We start from the raw sequence: 18,531 nt of genomic DNA, 5'->3' as shown, positions 1-18,531 counted from the left end.
AGATCAGTTAAAAAGAACATCCCTGAAAACATGTGTTAATCTCCAATATTTAGCAAAGGAAATGTCTAACTTGAGGAGTCTGGTGTGCCGGCGATCGTGAGCCTAATCACAACCATGTTCAGTGGTATTTTAGCTCCATCATGCAGGAAGTACTGACCGACTCTGTGTGCAAATCTTTTGAATCAACTGATTCTAATGATTCAGTTGCACCCAAAAAAACCTGCTTTACAAGTCACGTGTTGCTGTTGCTATGGCGACCCCGCCCACGCTGAGGAGGGACTATGAAGAAATGGAAAACGGCGTAACTGATACCAAAGCGAGTCGAGAAGTGCTGTATAATGGAAAACTGCCACATCTTATAGCCTTATACTTAACATTTGAATGTGTCTGTTGTCACTGTGTGTGTAGGCATCACTTTAAAAATGCAAGGAAATATTCTTTTATTCATGGATGAACCCAGAATACACACACACACAATCACACACTCCATTGAGCTTTGAAAGTGTGGTGACAGTAGTGACCTTGAGTAAAAGACACGGCAGCGTCTTATTATTTTTTTTCTCTCCTCCTGTGCAGCGGAGATAAAGAAGCAGAGGGAGTTCTATCAGAAGTTAGGGATGGAGGTGCCTGGAGACATTAAAGGAGAGCTGTGCAACATCAAGACTCATCTAGATCAACGCAATGGTACGACCACAGTGTTCACGCCTCACTCTTCATCTGCTGCTGCTACCGCTATAGTTGTTTTTCCCCTCACACACCAGGTTTACCATCACCGAAGGGCGGTTTATGCCTTTTATCTGGAAGTCCGAGAAACACGTTCTCAAACTGTGGTACGTGTACCACCGGGGGTACGCGAGCTTCCTCTGGTGGTACTTGGTGGTGTAGTTGGAACTATTAACTAACTCGAACGCATTTTTCCAACTCGGAAAGTCAGAGCAATACCACAAAACCCGATATAGGATTCCAAGATGGCTGCCACTCACGTCAGTAGTAAAAACACTTGACTACTTTTACAGTTTATTGCATTTCTGCCTTATTTGTTGCACTTTAAATCGGTCGTTCACACAGTGCGGCTACATTTTTATTAGCAGACATGATGCTATGCTACCTGTTTGAGAAAGATAGCATGTATACTGTTGTTTTCGAAATGATATAGCTAACAGTGGCTAGCCCAAGGGGGTTTGCGTTCATGTTTTGAACTGGAAAATGGTCAAATTCTTAACCTTAAGATTTGATGTGGAAAAAGGAAACAAGTAAACGTTCCTCATGAGCTGACAGTTGTGACATTTAAGTGTCTGAAAAGTGGGGTATGGAGGTTTTTTTTGTTTTTTGTTTTTGCTGTAGATGAGAGAGAAAAGAACAAATCTGATGACTCACCTGTTAGCTTAGCTGTTAGTTTACCGGCTAGCAGTGTCAGTGACGGGCAGTGTAACGTGTAAACAACAATGTTCATTTGATTATAAGTGTTAATTGTGCTTGATTACGGGAAACATGATAATCACGATTAATTCAAACGGATGAAATGGATTTGCCAGATGACGAGCATGACCAGAAGTCAGACAGTGTTAAAACATTAAAAGCGTTATTTTCAGAATAAATCAGTTTGTTTTGGGGCTTATTATATTAATATAAACACTGGTTTGGATTGATTGCACAGCCCTAGTAAGTGTAATAAATAGTGTTGAATTTCAGAATATCTTTGAAGGAATAGGTTTGAACTCGATTTTGGGAAAAAAGTAACAGCCCTAACGCTCACCACGGCCTGTCGTCCCCTTGTTCTTGTCACTGCACTGTTTAAGGACATAAAGTCATCACTACCACGAGAAGTGTGACCACACAGTAGCAGTGACTGCCGTTAAGCAGTGGAGATGAAAGCAGTTCAGTCAGAATCACAATGAGTCGCTGCCCCGTTTACTGTGCACAACAGCTTTTCCAGAGCACTTTGCTTGCGAGGGTTGGTGTGAATCTGTGCCCAGAGGGCTGTCGTGCTGGCAGGCCTAATCGCTCGCTTAATCCCCCCTCTCTGATTTTGGTAATTAAGGCTCAAATGGAAATGGAAATGGAAATGCTCTCCGGCTTCCTTTGCCACGTTGCTTGAAGTCTGTTTTAGCCACATATACACACACACACACACACACACACACGCACGCGTGTGTACATGCATTCGTGTTCATACACAAACACATTTTAAGGATCATTTGCACAGATGTCAGCAGAGGTAGAAACCCGGGTAGTTGTGAACTGCATTTCACCTTCATTTGCTTGAATTGTTTTAAAAGCAAATAACATCTGAGGGAAAAGTAAGACTGTGTTAGTTTCCTGTTTTCTGTGTATTTTCTGGCCACAGTCAGTTCTATATACTCTTATTTAAACTTTTAATGATGTTGCAATTACTATTCATAGCATAGTAAGTTGGTAGGTAGGTAGGTAGGTAGGTGGATGTGTAGGTAGGTCGGTAGATGTGTAGGTAGGTTGGTAGGGATGTAGGTAGGTTGGTTGGTAGGAAGGTAGATGGATGTGTAGGTAGGTAGGTTGGTAGGAAGGTAGGATGGTAGGAAGTTGGATAGATGTGTAGGTAGGTTGGTAGGGATGTAGATAGGTAGGTGTGTAGGTAGGTAGGTTGGTAGGAAGGTAGATAGATATGTAGGCTGGTAGGAAGGTAGATAGATGTAGGTAGGTTGGAGGAAGGTAGATAGATGTGTAGTAGGTAGGTTGGTAGGAAGGAAGGTAGGTTGGTAGGTTGATAGGAAGTTGGATAGATGTGTAGGTAGGTAGGTAGGTTGGTAGGGCTAGGGCTGCAGGCAGGTAGGTGCAGGCAGGTAGGCAGGGGTAGGATGGTAGGAAGTTGGATAGATGTAGGTAGGTAGGTAGGTTGGTATGGCTGTAGGTAGGTAGGTAGGTGTGTAGGCAGGGCAGGTAGGTTGGTAGGAAGGTAGATAGATATGTAGGCTGGTAGGAAGGTAGATAGATGTGTAGGTTGGTAGGGAGGTAGGTAGGTGTGTAGGTAGGTAGGTGTGTAGTAGGTAGGTGAGTTAGGTAGGTTGGTAGAAAGGTAGGTAGGTGTGTAGGTAGGTAGGAAGATAGATAGGTGTGTAGGTAGGAAGATAGATACGTGTGTAGGTAGGCAGGTTGGTAGGTAGATAGATGTATCGGTAGGTAGGTGTGTAGGTAGGAAGGTAGATGTATCAGTAGGTCGGTGTGTAGGTAGGTAAGTAGGTAGGTCACAAGGTAAAAACAGTCAAATAGAAAACAAGGATAAAAGAGCGTCAACGACAGATACAATCATGTGCAGTGTGATTGCTGTTCTATTTTGTTCAGGGTGGATATTGCACGGGGAATAAAGGACTTGTCAATGTTTTTACAAATGTAAATGTCTGTAGAGTGTCTGCATGATGGCAGTAACTGACAGGAGTGATGGAGGCGGTGAGATGGGTCATCTGTTGGTCGTTGTGCAGCATTTCCACAACATTTTCTTTTTCATTAACTGGCATAAGATACATTTGAGGCCTGTGAATATCTAGAAAACAAAACAAATGCAAAAACGGAATAAATGTTTTATCTATTTCATAACTTTAAAGCAAGCCGTTGCCTTTGTAAGACACAAACCAAAGTTTGCAACATATATTATTTATAAATTGTCCAGAGTAATCCATCCTCATAAATGCAACAATCTGCAAAGCATTTTTTTAAAAAAACAAAGAAACAAATTAATCATAAACATTATGCATTTGTTGAAAATAAAAACTCTTATTGGTATTTATTTTTAACGAGCTCACTCAGCCCACATGGAGTACAGAGAAATCACCGACCTACAGTTTGAGTGAGATTTGATGATGATGCACAAACAGAAAGCTGAATATGAAAATGGTCATTTGGTGAAAAGCCTGTCTTTATGACCTGCCACCCACTCAGACTGCACTGCGTTTCTTATTATAGTTGCAGTGAATGGACACGAGCAGAAACATTAACGTTTTAAGACATGCTGTGATTACAGATTTACTCACTCTGCGTCAGTTCTGAAACATCCCATCGTATCACTCATCGTTCAACTAACGGTGCCACTTCAGACAAACATCAAACTGTTAATCTAACCTCTATGCACTTCTCATTCTGAAACAAAAACATGCTTCCCATCATCGCACACGGCTAATTTTCTCTAAATTGCTTGCTTTCCTAAGACACGATGAGTCTGCCGAGTGCAGTTTTATAAGCTCTAGGAATGGGAGTGAGTATTTTAGTGCTTTTCCATTATGTAGTTCTAGCACTAGTTGACTCGATGTCACTTTGTTTTCCATGACAACGTGGGTGGGGTCATCGTGACGTGGTTTTAATCGCGACACAAAGACATAAACTAGTGACTTGTATAGCAGCTGTTTTCTGAATCATTAGAATCAGTTAATTATGTTTTTAGTAAACTGCATGTGTGCTTGAAGTAGTGATGGATTTACAATGTTTCTTGAATGCATCTTAAAGCTATTCTTCTGAGCTCAAAAAGCTGCAGATCAAGGGTCTTAAACTCAAATGACCTTGGTGCCAATGAGTGTAAAAAAAGTCAGGCAGATTGGTGGAAGAAAACATTTGTTCAGTAAGAGTGACCAATATAAGCTTGGAATTATATCAAGATATTCATATTCAATAACAATAATAATAAATTATATAATAATACTAATGTTATTATTATTATTATTATTATTATTATTATTATTATTATAATATTTGTGGCAGAATTACATTTAAAAAAAGTGTTCCTTTTGATATGGAACAATATATAGTTAAAAAGACCTAAATAACTTGTGGTGGTTCACATGAGATTGATTGGGCCAACGAGTTTGAGACTTCTGTTGTAGATCCTGCAAAAGTGAAGAAATTTACCAGGGTCTTTGAATGCATCTCATTAACTGCTAATATTACTTCACCACGCTGTGAACCCTGTATGACTCTCACTACGTCTCATGCACTGGAGTTCAGACATTTTCAGCCTTCTGTCTGAAAATGTTATTTTAGAATCCTTTGTGATTTGATTAAATATGAGGAGTCCCATCCATCATTAACCTGTCAGTCTGCAGGTTTATGTTTTATACCCATATCACATTGTAAAACCGAATAAAACCAGTTCCACATTCCCATTGGTCAAATTTTTGACCAATGGGAATCGGTTTAATTGTCAGTCACTCCCACATCAAATGACTCTGCCATGAAAGACTCCAGGATACGAGTGCCCTCGAGTTTTGCTTCTCCAGTTAACACTGTAAAAAAAAAAAAGGGCGAGAAACAGAATAAATGATACGGAAACAAAGAAAACTATAAAATCACTCTAATTAAATAATATAAAATGCCATAAAATACAATAAAACAAACTATCCCTCTGGAAACTGCAGAATTTATGGTCGTATATTGCACATATTACTGTTATATTGCTGCTGCTACAGATGTTTTTCCAGACAAAGTTTACCACGACCTTTACAAGGGCTATTACTTAGTATCTGATAGTCAGAGAAGCACATCAGACCATGTGAAGTAATTACAGCACGGTCCAGCAGAGGGCGCCGTGAACAAAGCTTGCTGTATTTTACAACATCATGATCAAATCGTGACTTCAATATCGTGATAATATCGTTTTGTGGTGTCTCTGGTGGAACACGATGATACTTTTACTGTCAAATAAACATTAAAACCAGTCGTACACATGGTACTGTCAATTGTCATCCATATTTTATGGCGTTTATCGGCCTTGGCTACAAGTGGCATCAGTGAAAAAGTAACACCGGATAAACACTCTGTTTTTCCTGTTCACTGTCTTTATTTTTGGCAATTTTTGGCAAACTCATCTGCATTATTTTGAGAACATTTCTCTTATGGCAGTTAGAATGTAAATATCCATGGATATTTGTAGTAGGGCTTGGTCACGATATGATACATATCATGATACAATACATATTGTGATATTTTGACTAATTACTATTTTCTACACATAATTTATCACAACAGCTGCTTTAATACATCAAAATAATGTAAATCCCTTTTTTTAATCCCTTGTTTTAATTTCATCTTTTACATCAGTGGTTCTCAAAACTTTTTATACCAAGTGTCACCTGAGAAAATACTGAACTCTCTCACTAACACCTCATTATCACCAATGTTAAAATACAGTGTTGTAAATAGACCGAGCAATGTTTGAAAGCTACAGCTTTTCACAGGAGGCAGACTTATTCTCTCATCCTCCTCCTCTTCCTCATGTATACTTCACACCCTGGTATCGTGAGATTAGATGAAGATGGAGCGAGAGATATGGTGTTTTAATTAGAATTATATTAATCCCTCAGCTCCACTCCAATCACACACCCTGGTACACACAGTAGAACAGTATTTCTGATTTTCCTCCAAGTACCACCACAGGAAGCTCGCGTACCACTGGTGGTACACGTACCATAGTTTGAGAACCATGGGTTTTAGATCAATATTACTGATTCCTTTAAAGAGGGACTGAAGTAAAACCGATACAAAACCATCATAGCTTCTAATTTTAGTGTGAAGGATCACCAGATTTAGACTCTAACACCGACCAGGCTGTCATGGCTCTTTCCAGAGTCGCTAAGATACTGGGCTGGTGGTGTGTGTGTGGAGGGGTTGTTTGAAGGAGAGGCACAACAATGAGTGCAAGCCCCTCCTGACAAGCAATCAACAGAGCCCCGACTCTGGAGACAATCACCGCAGAGACACCAGAGCAAGCTCAGACCTCTTCCAGTAAATACCCTGTGGAATTGGTGACAGTTAGCCCGAATGGAAAACGGTCACAGAGCGCAATCACATTTAGAGTCTGAGCAGTAAACTGTCCACACACACACACACACGCACCAGGTTATTACACCCATTGAAACCACATAGAACCCACTGGATTTCTTTGTTTTTAAAGGTTACAGAAAAGCAATACCTCTCTGTGTGTGTGCAGCGATTCTGTCACAGCGCCTGATAACTATGTTTTATAACGAAGCGTTCAATAATAACAGTATCGCGGCCGACGTTGGAAATCCATAAAGAAATAATACACCTGCTGTGGACAGTTCAGAAGTAGCTGTTAATGGGGTTTTTAACGGTTACGTAGAGGAAGTGGAACTCCTGGGTTAATGCCACAGAACAACATTGTTTTTGCCATCCACTGAGTCTCCTGAAAAGGCGTGTTTTTATTCTGGCCTGCTAGAGGCGGGGCTTAACACAATGACAACAGAGAATTGATAGCTCGTAGCTTTTGTATACATCCAACATGGCACATGGTAACACCACCCTGATTCAGTATCTTTCGTCCTGACTAGATATCCGTCGCTCCAAGAAAACTACAACAAGCATGTTTTATTTGTTGACGTGCACACCATCCTCATCATCTTGTCTTGTTTTCATTAATTAAGTCAATTAAAAAAGCTCGAGTGCGGACATTCAGTGGACGAAAACAGAAAATGTGAAAGCAGTCGGAGACACTGATGTTTGTGGTCATATTTTAGCCCATTACGTGTAAATGTCATGTCATGTTTGAGCTGTCGCTCGCCTCCGAGTAGCAAATATTCATAATTTGTTCGTTATGAGAACTGAAAAACCCTTTTTTCTCTCTGAATAGGCGATGCAAAATCAGAGGAGACGGCCAATAAGGAGGCAGGAGAGGAGAAACCAGAGGAGGACAACGACTATCACCGTAGTGACGAGCAGGTAAGCCTCACATTTTCATGACAAGGTGGACTACGTTTTATACTCTCATGAAGATACAATTCGATTTCAATCTATAATAATCCAGTTTCTGGAGCAGAACTTGAACACATCACAATTAAGAGAAAACGTCGGGCTACAGGTCATTGTGTTAACATTAAATTATCAGATTTTTTAGGTTTTGTTGGAGTAGTGTCATCTTGTTATTGCTAATGTAGCTAAGGCCGCATCAAATTCTGCCTTTTCGTAGATATTAGCACTTTAACATATGTCAGATTTCTTCAGGATGAGCAGAATTCAAGGTGATATTTGTAAAAAAGAAGGTTGGTTTAGTCCATTGGTGTCAAATTCATTTAACTAAGGGGCTAATTTGATCTCAGTTGGGCCAGACCAGTAAAATAATAACTTATAAACAACAAGAACTCCAATGTTTTCCATTTAATGAAGTATCTTTTTTGCAAAATAACCTGAAATGTCAACAATATTATGCCTAAATTTGCTATTGACACATAGCCACAGGTATCTGCAACTGAAAAAATGCATAATATGACATTTCCACAAATTCATCCCGCAGGCCTGTTTGGACGCTCTGGTGGGCCGGTTCTGTCCCACGGGCCGCACGCTTGACACCCCGTGGTTTAGTCGTTGTTGTGTAATCTTGCTCACAGAAACAGACAGAGACACAAAAACAAACAAACAAAGAGCAGTGAAGACATGAACCTCCCTCATGTGGAGATAATCACATCGTCTGCGTATCTAAAGATATTAAAGAATCACGGTAAATCACAGCGTAATTATCCACGTGTGACTGAGACAACACTAATGGTACAGTAGGTGAGAGTGTGTTTTATAGGTGAACTGGCCCTTTAACCACACGCATACAAATTAAGTATGTCTTTTATGAAGATCGGAAGAAAGGAAACCGGGATAAAATAATCAACGGTTCCCGAGGAACAAAAGCACAAGTGAATAAAAATCCTATATGTGATAATTGTCGGGACAATTATTGTCTTCAGAAACGCGGCCTCCATGTGACTCACCAGTCTCTTTTACAATTACGGCCTCCTTTTGTCTCTTTTTTGTATGCGTGTGTACGTTTCATTTGTATAGATAAACTCAGACGCCACAGCGCCGCCGCGGTGGATGCATTCAGAATGGAAATCATTTGTATTCTGGCTCATTCTCCATCTGTGCAGAAATGATATCAATAATGCAGAGACGATAGCGATAGTGGAGCGATAGTCGCGCCGGACAGACTATCGGGAGCGAGACAAACGTCTTTTTAAGGACACGTAAGAAAAAGAAGCAGCTCCTCACTCACTGTCACGCGGTGAAGTTCACAGTTCGCCCCGACGAGGCCGAAAGATCCCGACCTTTAGAAATTCAGCAGCGCTTCAGAATGTGTTCAGAATCGCTAATGTAACCGTGTGTGCGTGTGTGAGGTGAGGAATACAAACGCTTTTACTGCGGAAAATCAGTTTTTTCTGTTTGTAAACAACCTAAAGATTATGTAAAGACAGATTTATTTTAATTGTTATGGGTATTTTGTGGTTTGTTGTGCTCTGCTTCTTTTTTTTTAATGATTTTCACATCGGTGTGATGGAGAAAACTAATTTTTATCAGATATTTATACCGACGACTAAATTATCAAGAGATTTTCAGGTTCTTAAATGTGGAGGGAGACAATTAATGAGCAGCATCAGCCGTTTATGATTTAATAATCCGCCAGTTATTTCAAATTATCGACTTTTGCTCTCAGAAACTGGATAAACGTCGCAAAGTCACAACGTTTTTGTGTATTCAATATTTTGTTTATACAATATTACAACACACAGCTAATCCGAGAAATCTACCTCGTCAGCAGAACCCTGAAGCTGCTGGAGTGTTTCTCAGATTAGTTTTCATGACACGTTCACGCAAATTCAGATAACATCTGTGTGTGTAGATTAAATAAACTACGGCAGTTCTCGGGCTTAATGGAGAAACTGGAGAAACCTGCTCTGCTTTTAATTATTAATCACTTTTTTATGAACGCTGAAGGCCAGATTATCTGCAGTCCAATCTCACGCATCAACAGAAAACACATCGACTATCTGAACAAGTCTCTGCGTGGCACAAACCGTCTATATGATGATTTTCTTAATATGGCTCCCTGTTGCATCAGTCACTGCTGTGAATGTGTGTGCAGCTGCAGCCCCGTAAACGAAGCCGTTACTGTACCGCGCGGTAAGTAAGTAAGTGAGTGAGCTGCCGCAGAGCCGCCGCGGCGTCCACGTCACCCGTGAGACTTTTATTTCACATTATGAGCCTCCCTGATTGCCAGCTCCACTGGAAAAAGCAGATCCATTAAAGCACTGCCAGTTCTCATCCCAGAACAAAAGAGCATTTCCAGGTTTGAGCCGAAAACCCGGAGTAATCTGAGCGCCGTCCTCGCTGCAGAGGCTCGGTGGCAGTAATGCATTCTGACTCCTGTAACCGTCGACAGCCAGAACCACCGACCGTGTCGCCTCAGGGGGGAAAACAAGGGCACGGGCCAATAAGCCAAAGACAAACAGACAATAGTGGTTCAGTGGGATGTGCTGTGCTCGCCGGAGTTACATCATCATTCTGTCTTTCTGTAAATTCAGAGCTCTGTTTTCACCACAAATACGGGAATAAAAGCTTTAACGTAGCAGCGTTTATGATTCTCTGAATACAGCCGTACACTCACAGCTTCAAAATGTTCTTTTCTTTTGCACTCAAAACATCATTAAAACGATAAAACACTCATCCATATATACATATATCATTTAATTTCAGATTATATCTGGGTTATTTATTTGGCTTTTTAACGTTAAATAAATGATATTTACGTGTGCTAGAAATAATGACATTGACCGCTATAACACAAATAATTATAGATGTGTTGTGAATATAATATTTAATGTATTTCACAAATGTATTCAATGTAATAAATATTATTATCAATGCAGCAGCCTTTAAAACCAGGAAAGGTCGGTGATGATATCCAAAATCTTAAGACTTATCTTAATGTAATCTTATAATCTTGTCTTTTCTCAGGTCACAATATGTAGTTTGAAAGAACGACTTCAATACACATTGTGTCCTCTAATAGCAGCGTAAATATTATTAAATTAATAAAATCTGAGGTAATGGGTAAAAATACTTAAAACCAGACTGTAATGTTCTTTAAAACTATGAAAAACAGGTCAAAAATGAGACAAACACTGGCAAAAATTTAAGAAACTTGTACTTATCACAAATAAATTATGTATTTAAGTGTCTTCCTTTACTTGATGCAGCTGAATTTAAGAAGAAATACTATGGAGTTTCTTATGTTTACACACACAAATCAGTGACAGTGAATTTACATCTGTATTTAACACTAACTTAATACACAGTGGTTGTAAACACAGGTACAGGTAATTAATTACAGTGTAAAGTAATTTTTTAGACCTCATTATGGCACACTTGGTGTCTTAATTCTTAAAAAATAACAACATTTCCCCAGAAACGAGGCTGATTTAACTCTGTTGAAACTCTATTTTTGCTGTATTTAACTGCATTTAACTGTGTCCCCGCGACAGGTCAGCATCTGCTTGGAGTGCAACAGCAGCAAGCTCCGAGGTCTCAAGCGCAAGTGGATCCGCTGTTCGGCACAAGCCACGGTCCTCCACCTCAAGAAGTTCATCGCCAAAAAGCTTAACCTGACATCGTTTAATGAGGTACAGACAATAACGCGCTCCAACAGGCCGGAAAAGCAGCAGCAGCAGCAGCAGCAGCAGCAGCGTTCATTAGATTCATTATAACGGTGCCTTTTGATTATTATTCTATAAGCTGTGTTGGAAAGTTCTTATTTTTCTTTCTCACAGAAGAAAGAGTGTTTAGATTAATAGTGAAACTCAATCTTAAAAACACAGAAAAGAAAATAAGGCAGAGGAGGAAACAAAATCAGACAGCCTGGCTCAAATCGGTCAAATGCATCAGAACTTTTCTTTTCTTCCTCATAAAGAAGCGAAAGTTTGTCCAGAAAGTCTCTAGATTTGTTGTTAGTTCATTAACATTCATTAGAGGCATCTGAAAAGTTGCTAAATCTAGTTAAATTGTCAACAACTGTCTGTGCTTGGCAAAAAATGTAGGTACAATCTTCTTTTTTCAGCTTCTTCTTTCTTCGTCTTCATCACCGTCAACATCCTTTTCTCCAGTAGAATCATCACGGTCCCTCCTCTGCATGTGACCAAACCATCTCAAGCTTGACTCTATTACCTGAGCTGTCCCTCCCTGGAATATTCTCATTTCTAATCTTGGTCCTGTGTCACCTCCAGCGTCTTCCCCTGTCCACTGTCTCCACTAAGGTCTTGGAGACCTTCACTTTTGCTGCTGTCCTGCTGTCAAATCCTGACACTTGATTATTGAAAACAGACAAAAAACGTAGATTTCTATCATTTCTGAAGAAATCTCTGAATTCCCGGTTTCCAGAAAGTTTTTGAGTTCCTCACAGGAAATTACATAAAGCTCGGTGCACACGCTGACTCACACATACACACGAGTCCCCTTTGTTTGTCATATTTAGCAGATAACAGATATTGTCATTTTTCCCCTCGATTTATTTTCTCTCGCCGCCCTCGTTCACAGCGGCAGGACGGAGGGTGGGCGATCGTTTGACAGATGGATTTTTTCAAGATGCTATGAATAATCATCACAGCCGCTTACTTGGCATTTCCCCCCCTCCCCTTATTTTCTGTCTGTTATTTTTTGAACTGGCTGTCACAGAGATGAGTGGGAAGCCTTCATTAGGTTCATTATATCGCAGCACAGCGCTGTCAGGCGTCTGTCCTCCTCGACAACTCTCGTTTCGCAATCTATTGACGATCAGACGCCGCGGTTCCGCGTCACAACGAGCATCAGCGCTAACCCTTCACTCGTCGAAATGCCCTGGCGGGAAGTGAACACATGTATAAATGAAGGAGTGGATCAAAGAAAACACAGTTAAATGAGTTAAACCTCTAAAGTGACTTTAAAATCAGACTTTTCAAGGTTCGCACAGGTTTAATGTTGTGTTTTCAAGGTTTGATTTTATATAAAATGCTTAAAATAATTAGTAGTATTTATTATACTGAATACTTTGCTTATTAAATAGTTGATTAAAATAAGTTGGAGAGGTTAACCTTGCCTTTATAGCATAATACCAGCTCTTTTATCGTGATTTAAAAAGAGTGAAATAATCATTGGGAGTGTTTGTGTATTCATATCATGGAAAAGCATGAAAATGTGCTTGAATTTGGTGCAGAACTTCAGATTTTAGTGCAGTTTGTGATGTGAAAACCACAAATCTCTAAATTTAACACAAACAATTTAGTTATTTTACACAAAAACTCAGTCATATGTTAAAAAAAGCCCGGTATGCTCTTCTTCATTTGATTAATTCTGATTAATTAAAGATTCCCGTGGAGGTCGAGCTGTAGTTTTTCTCAAAAATGTGAGAAAATTTGACTTCTTTTCATGTAAATCTCTCTAATCTCTCAGATTTACCTTTTCCAATCATTTCTGTCCTGAAGATAATCCTTTCACGTCTTCCCTAATGTGATTAGAATCAGTTTTATATAGAGAAACAAAAGATTTGTGATGGTGTTTTTGGTGCAATACTATCACAGTAACAAAAACTGCAGATTAAATCAAGGAAAAAAGCAAATACTGTACAAGAGTGAGCAAAAGAATTTGGACCTAGATATATATAGTAGAAATATAAACACCTGTGTACATCACAGCTTTAAAATGGCAGGAAATAGTCAAGAAACCCCTTAAAACCAAATTGAAACAGCTTATTTTGTAAAAATAGGTGTTTTTCCAATGTGATTATTATTGTTTTTCCACCAAAGTTTGTTCTATTTCGACACAAAAATCCTCACATTTTCTGTGAGGATTAAGAATCACAAGCAGCTTTTCAGTTATTTCCCCCTGTGGATTGTGTTTGATTATCTCTCTAATCACAAAAACCCAGGCGGCGTCTGTGCCGATCACAGCTCGCCTCCAGGTTTTTCAATCACCGACAGACAGCAGGTGGCGCTGTGGCTGTGTTTGTCTCCATCTCCCCTCTCCCTCTCTCTCTCGCTCTCTCTCAGTATTGATTGACAGATGCAGATGTGAGGCGCTGCTCAGCAGAATATCAATGTTGACTTCACAGGAGGGGAGGTAGATTTGGCGCGGCGGCCCTCGCGCTTAGTATCGAGCTCCACTTTTTCTCCCAAGATGCCGAGCTGCTGCTGCTGCTGCAGGAGCTTCTCCACGTCAAAACAAATCCTGTGTCTGTCCTCCAGCTTCCTCTGAGCAGTTTATACTCAAAGATGAGAGCAGAGCTGCTTATACATCTGCATCATTACACTCACACGCAGCCTGCAGTAATCAGGCTTCAAGTGGCCTCGAGCCGTAGAGTTTGTCGGTCTGTTTACGTGGTCTGAGGAGAGACCACGTGCTGCTGCTGCTGCTGCTGCGAGAGAAGATGTTCCTAAAACACCTCCGGCTTCTTCGTTAATCATTAATTATCCTCTTCTTTCTTTCTTTTTGTTGTGATTTATTTATTCTCAGCTGGACATTTTATGCAATGAGGAAATCTTGGGCAAGGACCACACTTTGAAATTCGTTGTTGTGACAAGATGGAGATTTAAGGTAAATGATGTGCACTAATGTTGTTGCTAGCTCTTAGTGGGAGGTGACCTTCACCAAGCTCCTCCCACCTTGGTTGCAGTCACTAATTGAAACTAAAGTTTAACTTGACGAATAATAAAAACGGTGATCAATAATCCTGGATGCACTTGTAGCAGTGTTTCGATGTCATGTTGCCGGGCGACACTCCCACGGTGCACACAGGAAGTGACAGGCATCATCATTCTAAAAGGATTTTAGTAAAGTTTTGGAGTAAATTTCCGTTTATAAAAGGATTTTAGTAAAGTTTTGGGGTTCATTTCTGTTTATAAAAGGATTTTAGTAAAAGTTTGGAGTAAATTTCTGTTTATAAAAGGATTTTAGTAAAGTTTTGGAGTTAATTTTGGTTTATAAAAGGATTTTAGTAAAGTTTTGGAGTAAATTTCTGTTTATAAAAGGATTTTAGTAAAAGTTTGGAGTAAATTTCTGTTTTTAAAAGGATTTTAGTAAAGTTTCTGAGGTTGTTTTTGTTCTTCCCTTTTCAGAAATCCCCTCTCCTGCTTCATTACAGACCTAAGATGGATCTGCTGTAGCTAAAACGGACACAACGGTTGTTTTTTTCTCCCCTTTTTTAATTTTTTTTTTAGTTTTTTTGTTCTTGTTCTTGTGAGGTGGCTGCAGACTGTGCCCAATCCTTTTTTTCTTCTTCTTCTTCTTCTTAATTTATGCAAAGACGATCAACGATCAATACCAAGCAAATGCCCGTCGGTAACAAAAAACACAACAGATCAGCAAAAGCCAGCAAATCGGGGATTTAACGCGGGGGAAACAAAGAAAATCAAAACTAAAGTAAACTAAACTGGCAACTTCCAGCACAGAAACTGCATCACTGGTGTGTTTTTAGGAACAAAAACAACCATCTCTTTTTCTTTCTTTTCCTTCTTTTTTTTTATTTGTGTGTCCGCTACATCCTAGATATGTGAACAAAGCAAAAAAAAAAAATGGAGAGAAATCATATATTTATACTTTTGTACAGAAGAGACACATGGAACCAAGACACTACTGGTGCTCTGTTTACACGCAAACACGATGTCGGGAATCACCAGATTTGCAGATTACGTTTTTTTTTACTTACTTTTAAACACTTGGGAGCAAAGGAAGTCTGAGGAAGATGAAACACCCTTTTTTTTTTACACTGTTTATCAAGTAAATTGTCTCTGAATTCCCCCCTTTTTTTTGTTTTTCTTCTCATTTCATTTCATTTTGTTTTGCTTTGTCCAGTTTTCTTTCTCCTAACGATGATTGTCAATTGTGAATAGGCTTAAAAAAAATTGTGTAGTAATTTATGTTCTATATACCAATATTGTACATAAAGTGTCAGTACACACACAGAGAGAGAGAGAGAGACTTTAGACTGTTATTAAAAAAAAACAAAAAGAGAGAGAACAGATGATGATGGATCACAGAAGTGCTCAAATCTATACGTGACAGACTCGATATCAGTATCAAAGTATATGAAAAGCATCTTTATGTTGTCTTGACCAAGACACGAGACAGATATCACATCCTTTGCCATTTGTGTGTGTGAGTGTGTGTGTAAAAATGTGTGTGTGTGTTACATTGCGTTCATAGCATTACAAGATTCTATCTCACCCACAACATTCACGTCTGCGATATTTGTGCAAAACAAAATTGAATTATTATTATTATTATTATTATTGTTATTTTTGTTATTATCCGTCCTCATGTTTCCACTTTGGTTGTGTAGCGTCGGCGCAGGCGAACACTAAGATTAACCGCGTTTCCAGTCAATGTTTGTCACAGTTTTCTGATTACGAGGGTGATTACGTCCTACGGAAAAGCAAAATTCAGTGAGTGCTGTGCAAAAATCTTTGGCCACCATTAGATTTTTCACTCACACACTTTTCATTGGAACACAACCAGAAAATACAGGAAATGTGTATTTAGCATTAAAAAAACTCAACATTTTTTTAGCATTAATAGCTTCCACAGGCTAAAATGTGGTGTAGTAAGTGTGTAACCTCCACTAATAAGTCGGATTCTGGCTCCTTTTTGAAACCTAAATGGAATGAAACTCTAATTAATGTTCCTACTATTTCAAGAAGCGATTGAGCATTACATATATCTCGTGCTTTTCCATTATACATTCCTAGTACAACTCGGTTTGGCTTCGGTCACGTCGTTTTCCGTGACGTCATAGTTCCTCCTCAACGTGGGCGGAGTCATCATGGCGCGAAACTGCCGTGACATGGTTTTCTACGCGACACGAACACACAAACGGTTGTTTTGTGTGTAACTGAGTCATTAGAATCATTAGAATCAGTTGATTTAAAAAAAGATCTGTTCACAGAATCGTTGCGGTTGGGTTGTGATTCGACTCCCGATCGGAAAAACCCACCAGGTACCGGATACTATCACTGATGGAAAAGCAGAAAAAACAAGAAGAGTCGATTCGAGTCGTGCTGGAACTGTATAATGGAAAAGCGCCAATACTCACTGAACTCTTGTTGATATACTGTTAAAGACTAAATTTCTATCGCTTACAATGAAAAATCACATGATTGAACAGCTTGTGTTGGCCTAAGACTTTTGCACATTCTATCATATCGTTCAACTTCGGGTTCTGCGATGTTTCGATCGTCCTGTTGAAAAGTTCGTAGTCTCAGCGTCCGTCTGACTTTTTATACGTATAATTAAAAAAAAAACAAAAAAACGTCTGGCATTACAGATTAATGTGGACATTCATTCATTCATTTAAGCTTGAGTAAAAACACGGGAATGTTTATATGGGAGGTGGAAACAAGAGCGCAACTCTCTACGGACACAGAACGCGAAAAGTTTGGACCTTTTAAGTGCTGTTGAGTCACTGACGTCATGTGTCAAACTACAGTTTTAATGCAAATCGACATTAAGAGCTTAATTTACGATCAAAACATTAATTTTACACATTCAAAATTTGCATGGATATTATTAATTTGTACCGGTATGTCACTCCAAGCTTTTCTTTATTCAACTTTTGTTGGAATTTAAAGTAAGGGAAAAAAAACACCTTAGGGGTTCAGTGTGTAAGAATTAGTAACATCTAGTGGTGAGACTGCAGACTGTTACAAACGCCCGAACTACGGTGGCCTTCGTGTACCAAAGAACGTTGTTTTTCTGCGCTTAACAAAAACCTGAAACACACGCTCTGGTATTCAAGGCAACTGTGGAAACATCACAGGCACAAAATGGCCGCCTCTGCCCAAAGTACTGATAAAAGTTGAATTCCAAGGCTACGAAATCTAAATAATGTTTATTTTTAGGTCATTATACACTCATACCGACATACTTATGGGTAGAATATTACATGTGAACCTTAAAGATGAACTTCTAGAATCCTCGCCCACAGGAAATGAAGTGACGTTTATAAAATAAGAGCGTAACAGACGGTTTCAGTTTCTTGTCACTGCCAGGTTCAGAATTCACACGATTATTTCTGTTTTGTTTTTCCCTTCTCAACAAAGTCAGTATGAAACGTTTTATTTGCTGAGAATTCAATACAAATTTACTTTAGAGTCTTTTTGGACTCGATTTCAGGTTGCGCACAGGGACAGACGGAGGGGGACAAACGAGGGGACACTTCTTCTTTTTGGGACATTTTTTAATAATAATACTGAAATTCTGAATAAAAGTGACCACTGTTGGGTCATTTTTGGTGCTTTTTTAAATGTCTGTTTCTAACCCTGAGGAGGATTGTTCCTCGGGGAACACGCTGTTCTTTTACTGTGTACTACAACAACAACAACAACAACAACAGAAGACGTCTTAAATCGCAAACATTCAAAGCAAAACTGGATCCTTGCAACGAACGCCATGTCAGACCTCAAGTATTATTACCTCACCGGACTGACCGCTGTGGTCAGAGATTCACATCCTTCACATCTGCCCACGACCAACTGTTCCTGTCTGTATATTTTCACGTGCCGGGTTCCTATTCATGCAGAGATTAAACTCATGCCGGAAAAACGATGATTTCTTTAAACTGTGTTTATGTTGATTTTAAAGTGAAAAAGTGAGAAGAGTCTAAAGAGTATTAAAATAATGGAATCCAGTCGTGATTGATGGACATTTTTGGGATTTGGAAAGAAATGGAAAACAATGTATAGGAACCCTGCTTCACCCGGACCTATGACT

General features: G+C 39.4%; 1 protein-coding gene across 1 annotated transcript in view; it reads left to right on the top strand.

Moving 5' to 3' along the window:
• Positions 1-15,453, top strand: part of LOC122778549 (polycomb group RING finger protein 3) — a 42,730-nt gene extending 27,277 nt beyond the window's left edge. The window contains exons 6-10 of the mRNA XM_044040552.1: positions 577-684; positions 7,610-7,698; positions 11,283-11,420; positions 14,281-14,361; positions 14,883-15,453. Of these exons, the coding sequence (XP_043896487.1) occupies positions 577-684; positions 7,610-7,698; positions 11,283-11,420; positions 14,281-14,361; positions 14,883-14,930 (464 nt within the window). The 3' untranslated portion in view covers positions 14,931-15,453. The remainder of the gene's footprint in view (positions 1-576; positions 685-7,609; positions 7,699-11,282; positions 11,421-14,280; positions 14,362-14,882) is intronic.
• Positions 15,454-18,531: the final 3,078 nt, after the last annotated feature.

This window comes from Solea senegalensis, linkage group LG12 (assembly GCF_019176455.1).
Source record: "Solea senegalensis isolate Sse05_10M linkage group LG12, IFAPA_SoseM_1, whole genome shotgun sequence".
Lineage (NCBI taxonomy): Eukaryota > Metazoa > Chordata > Actinopteri > Pleuronectiformes > Soleidae > Solea > Solea senegalensis.
This window is presented reverse-complemented; position numbering and strand designations above follow the sequence as displayed.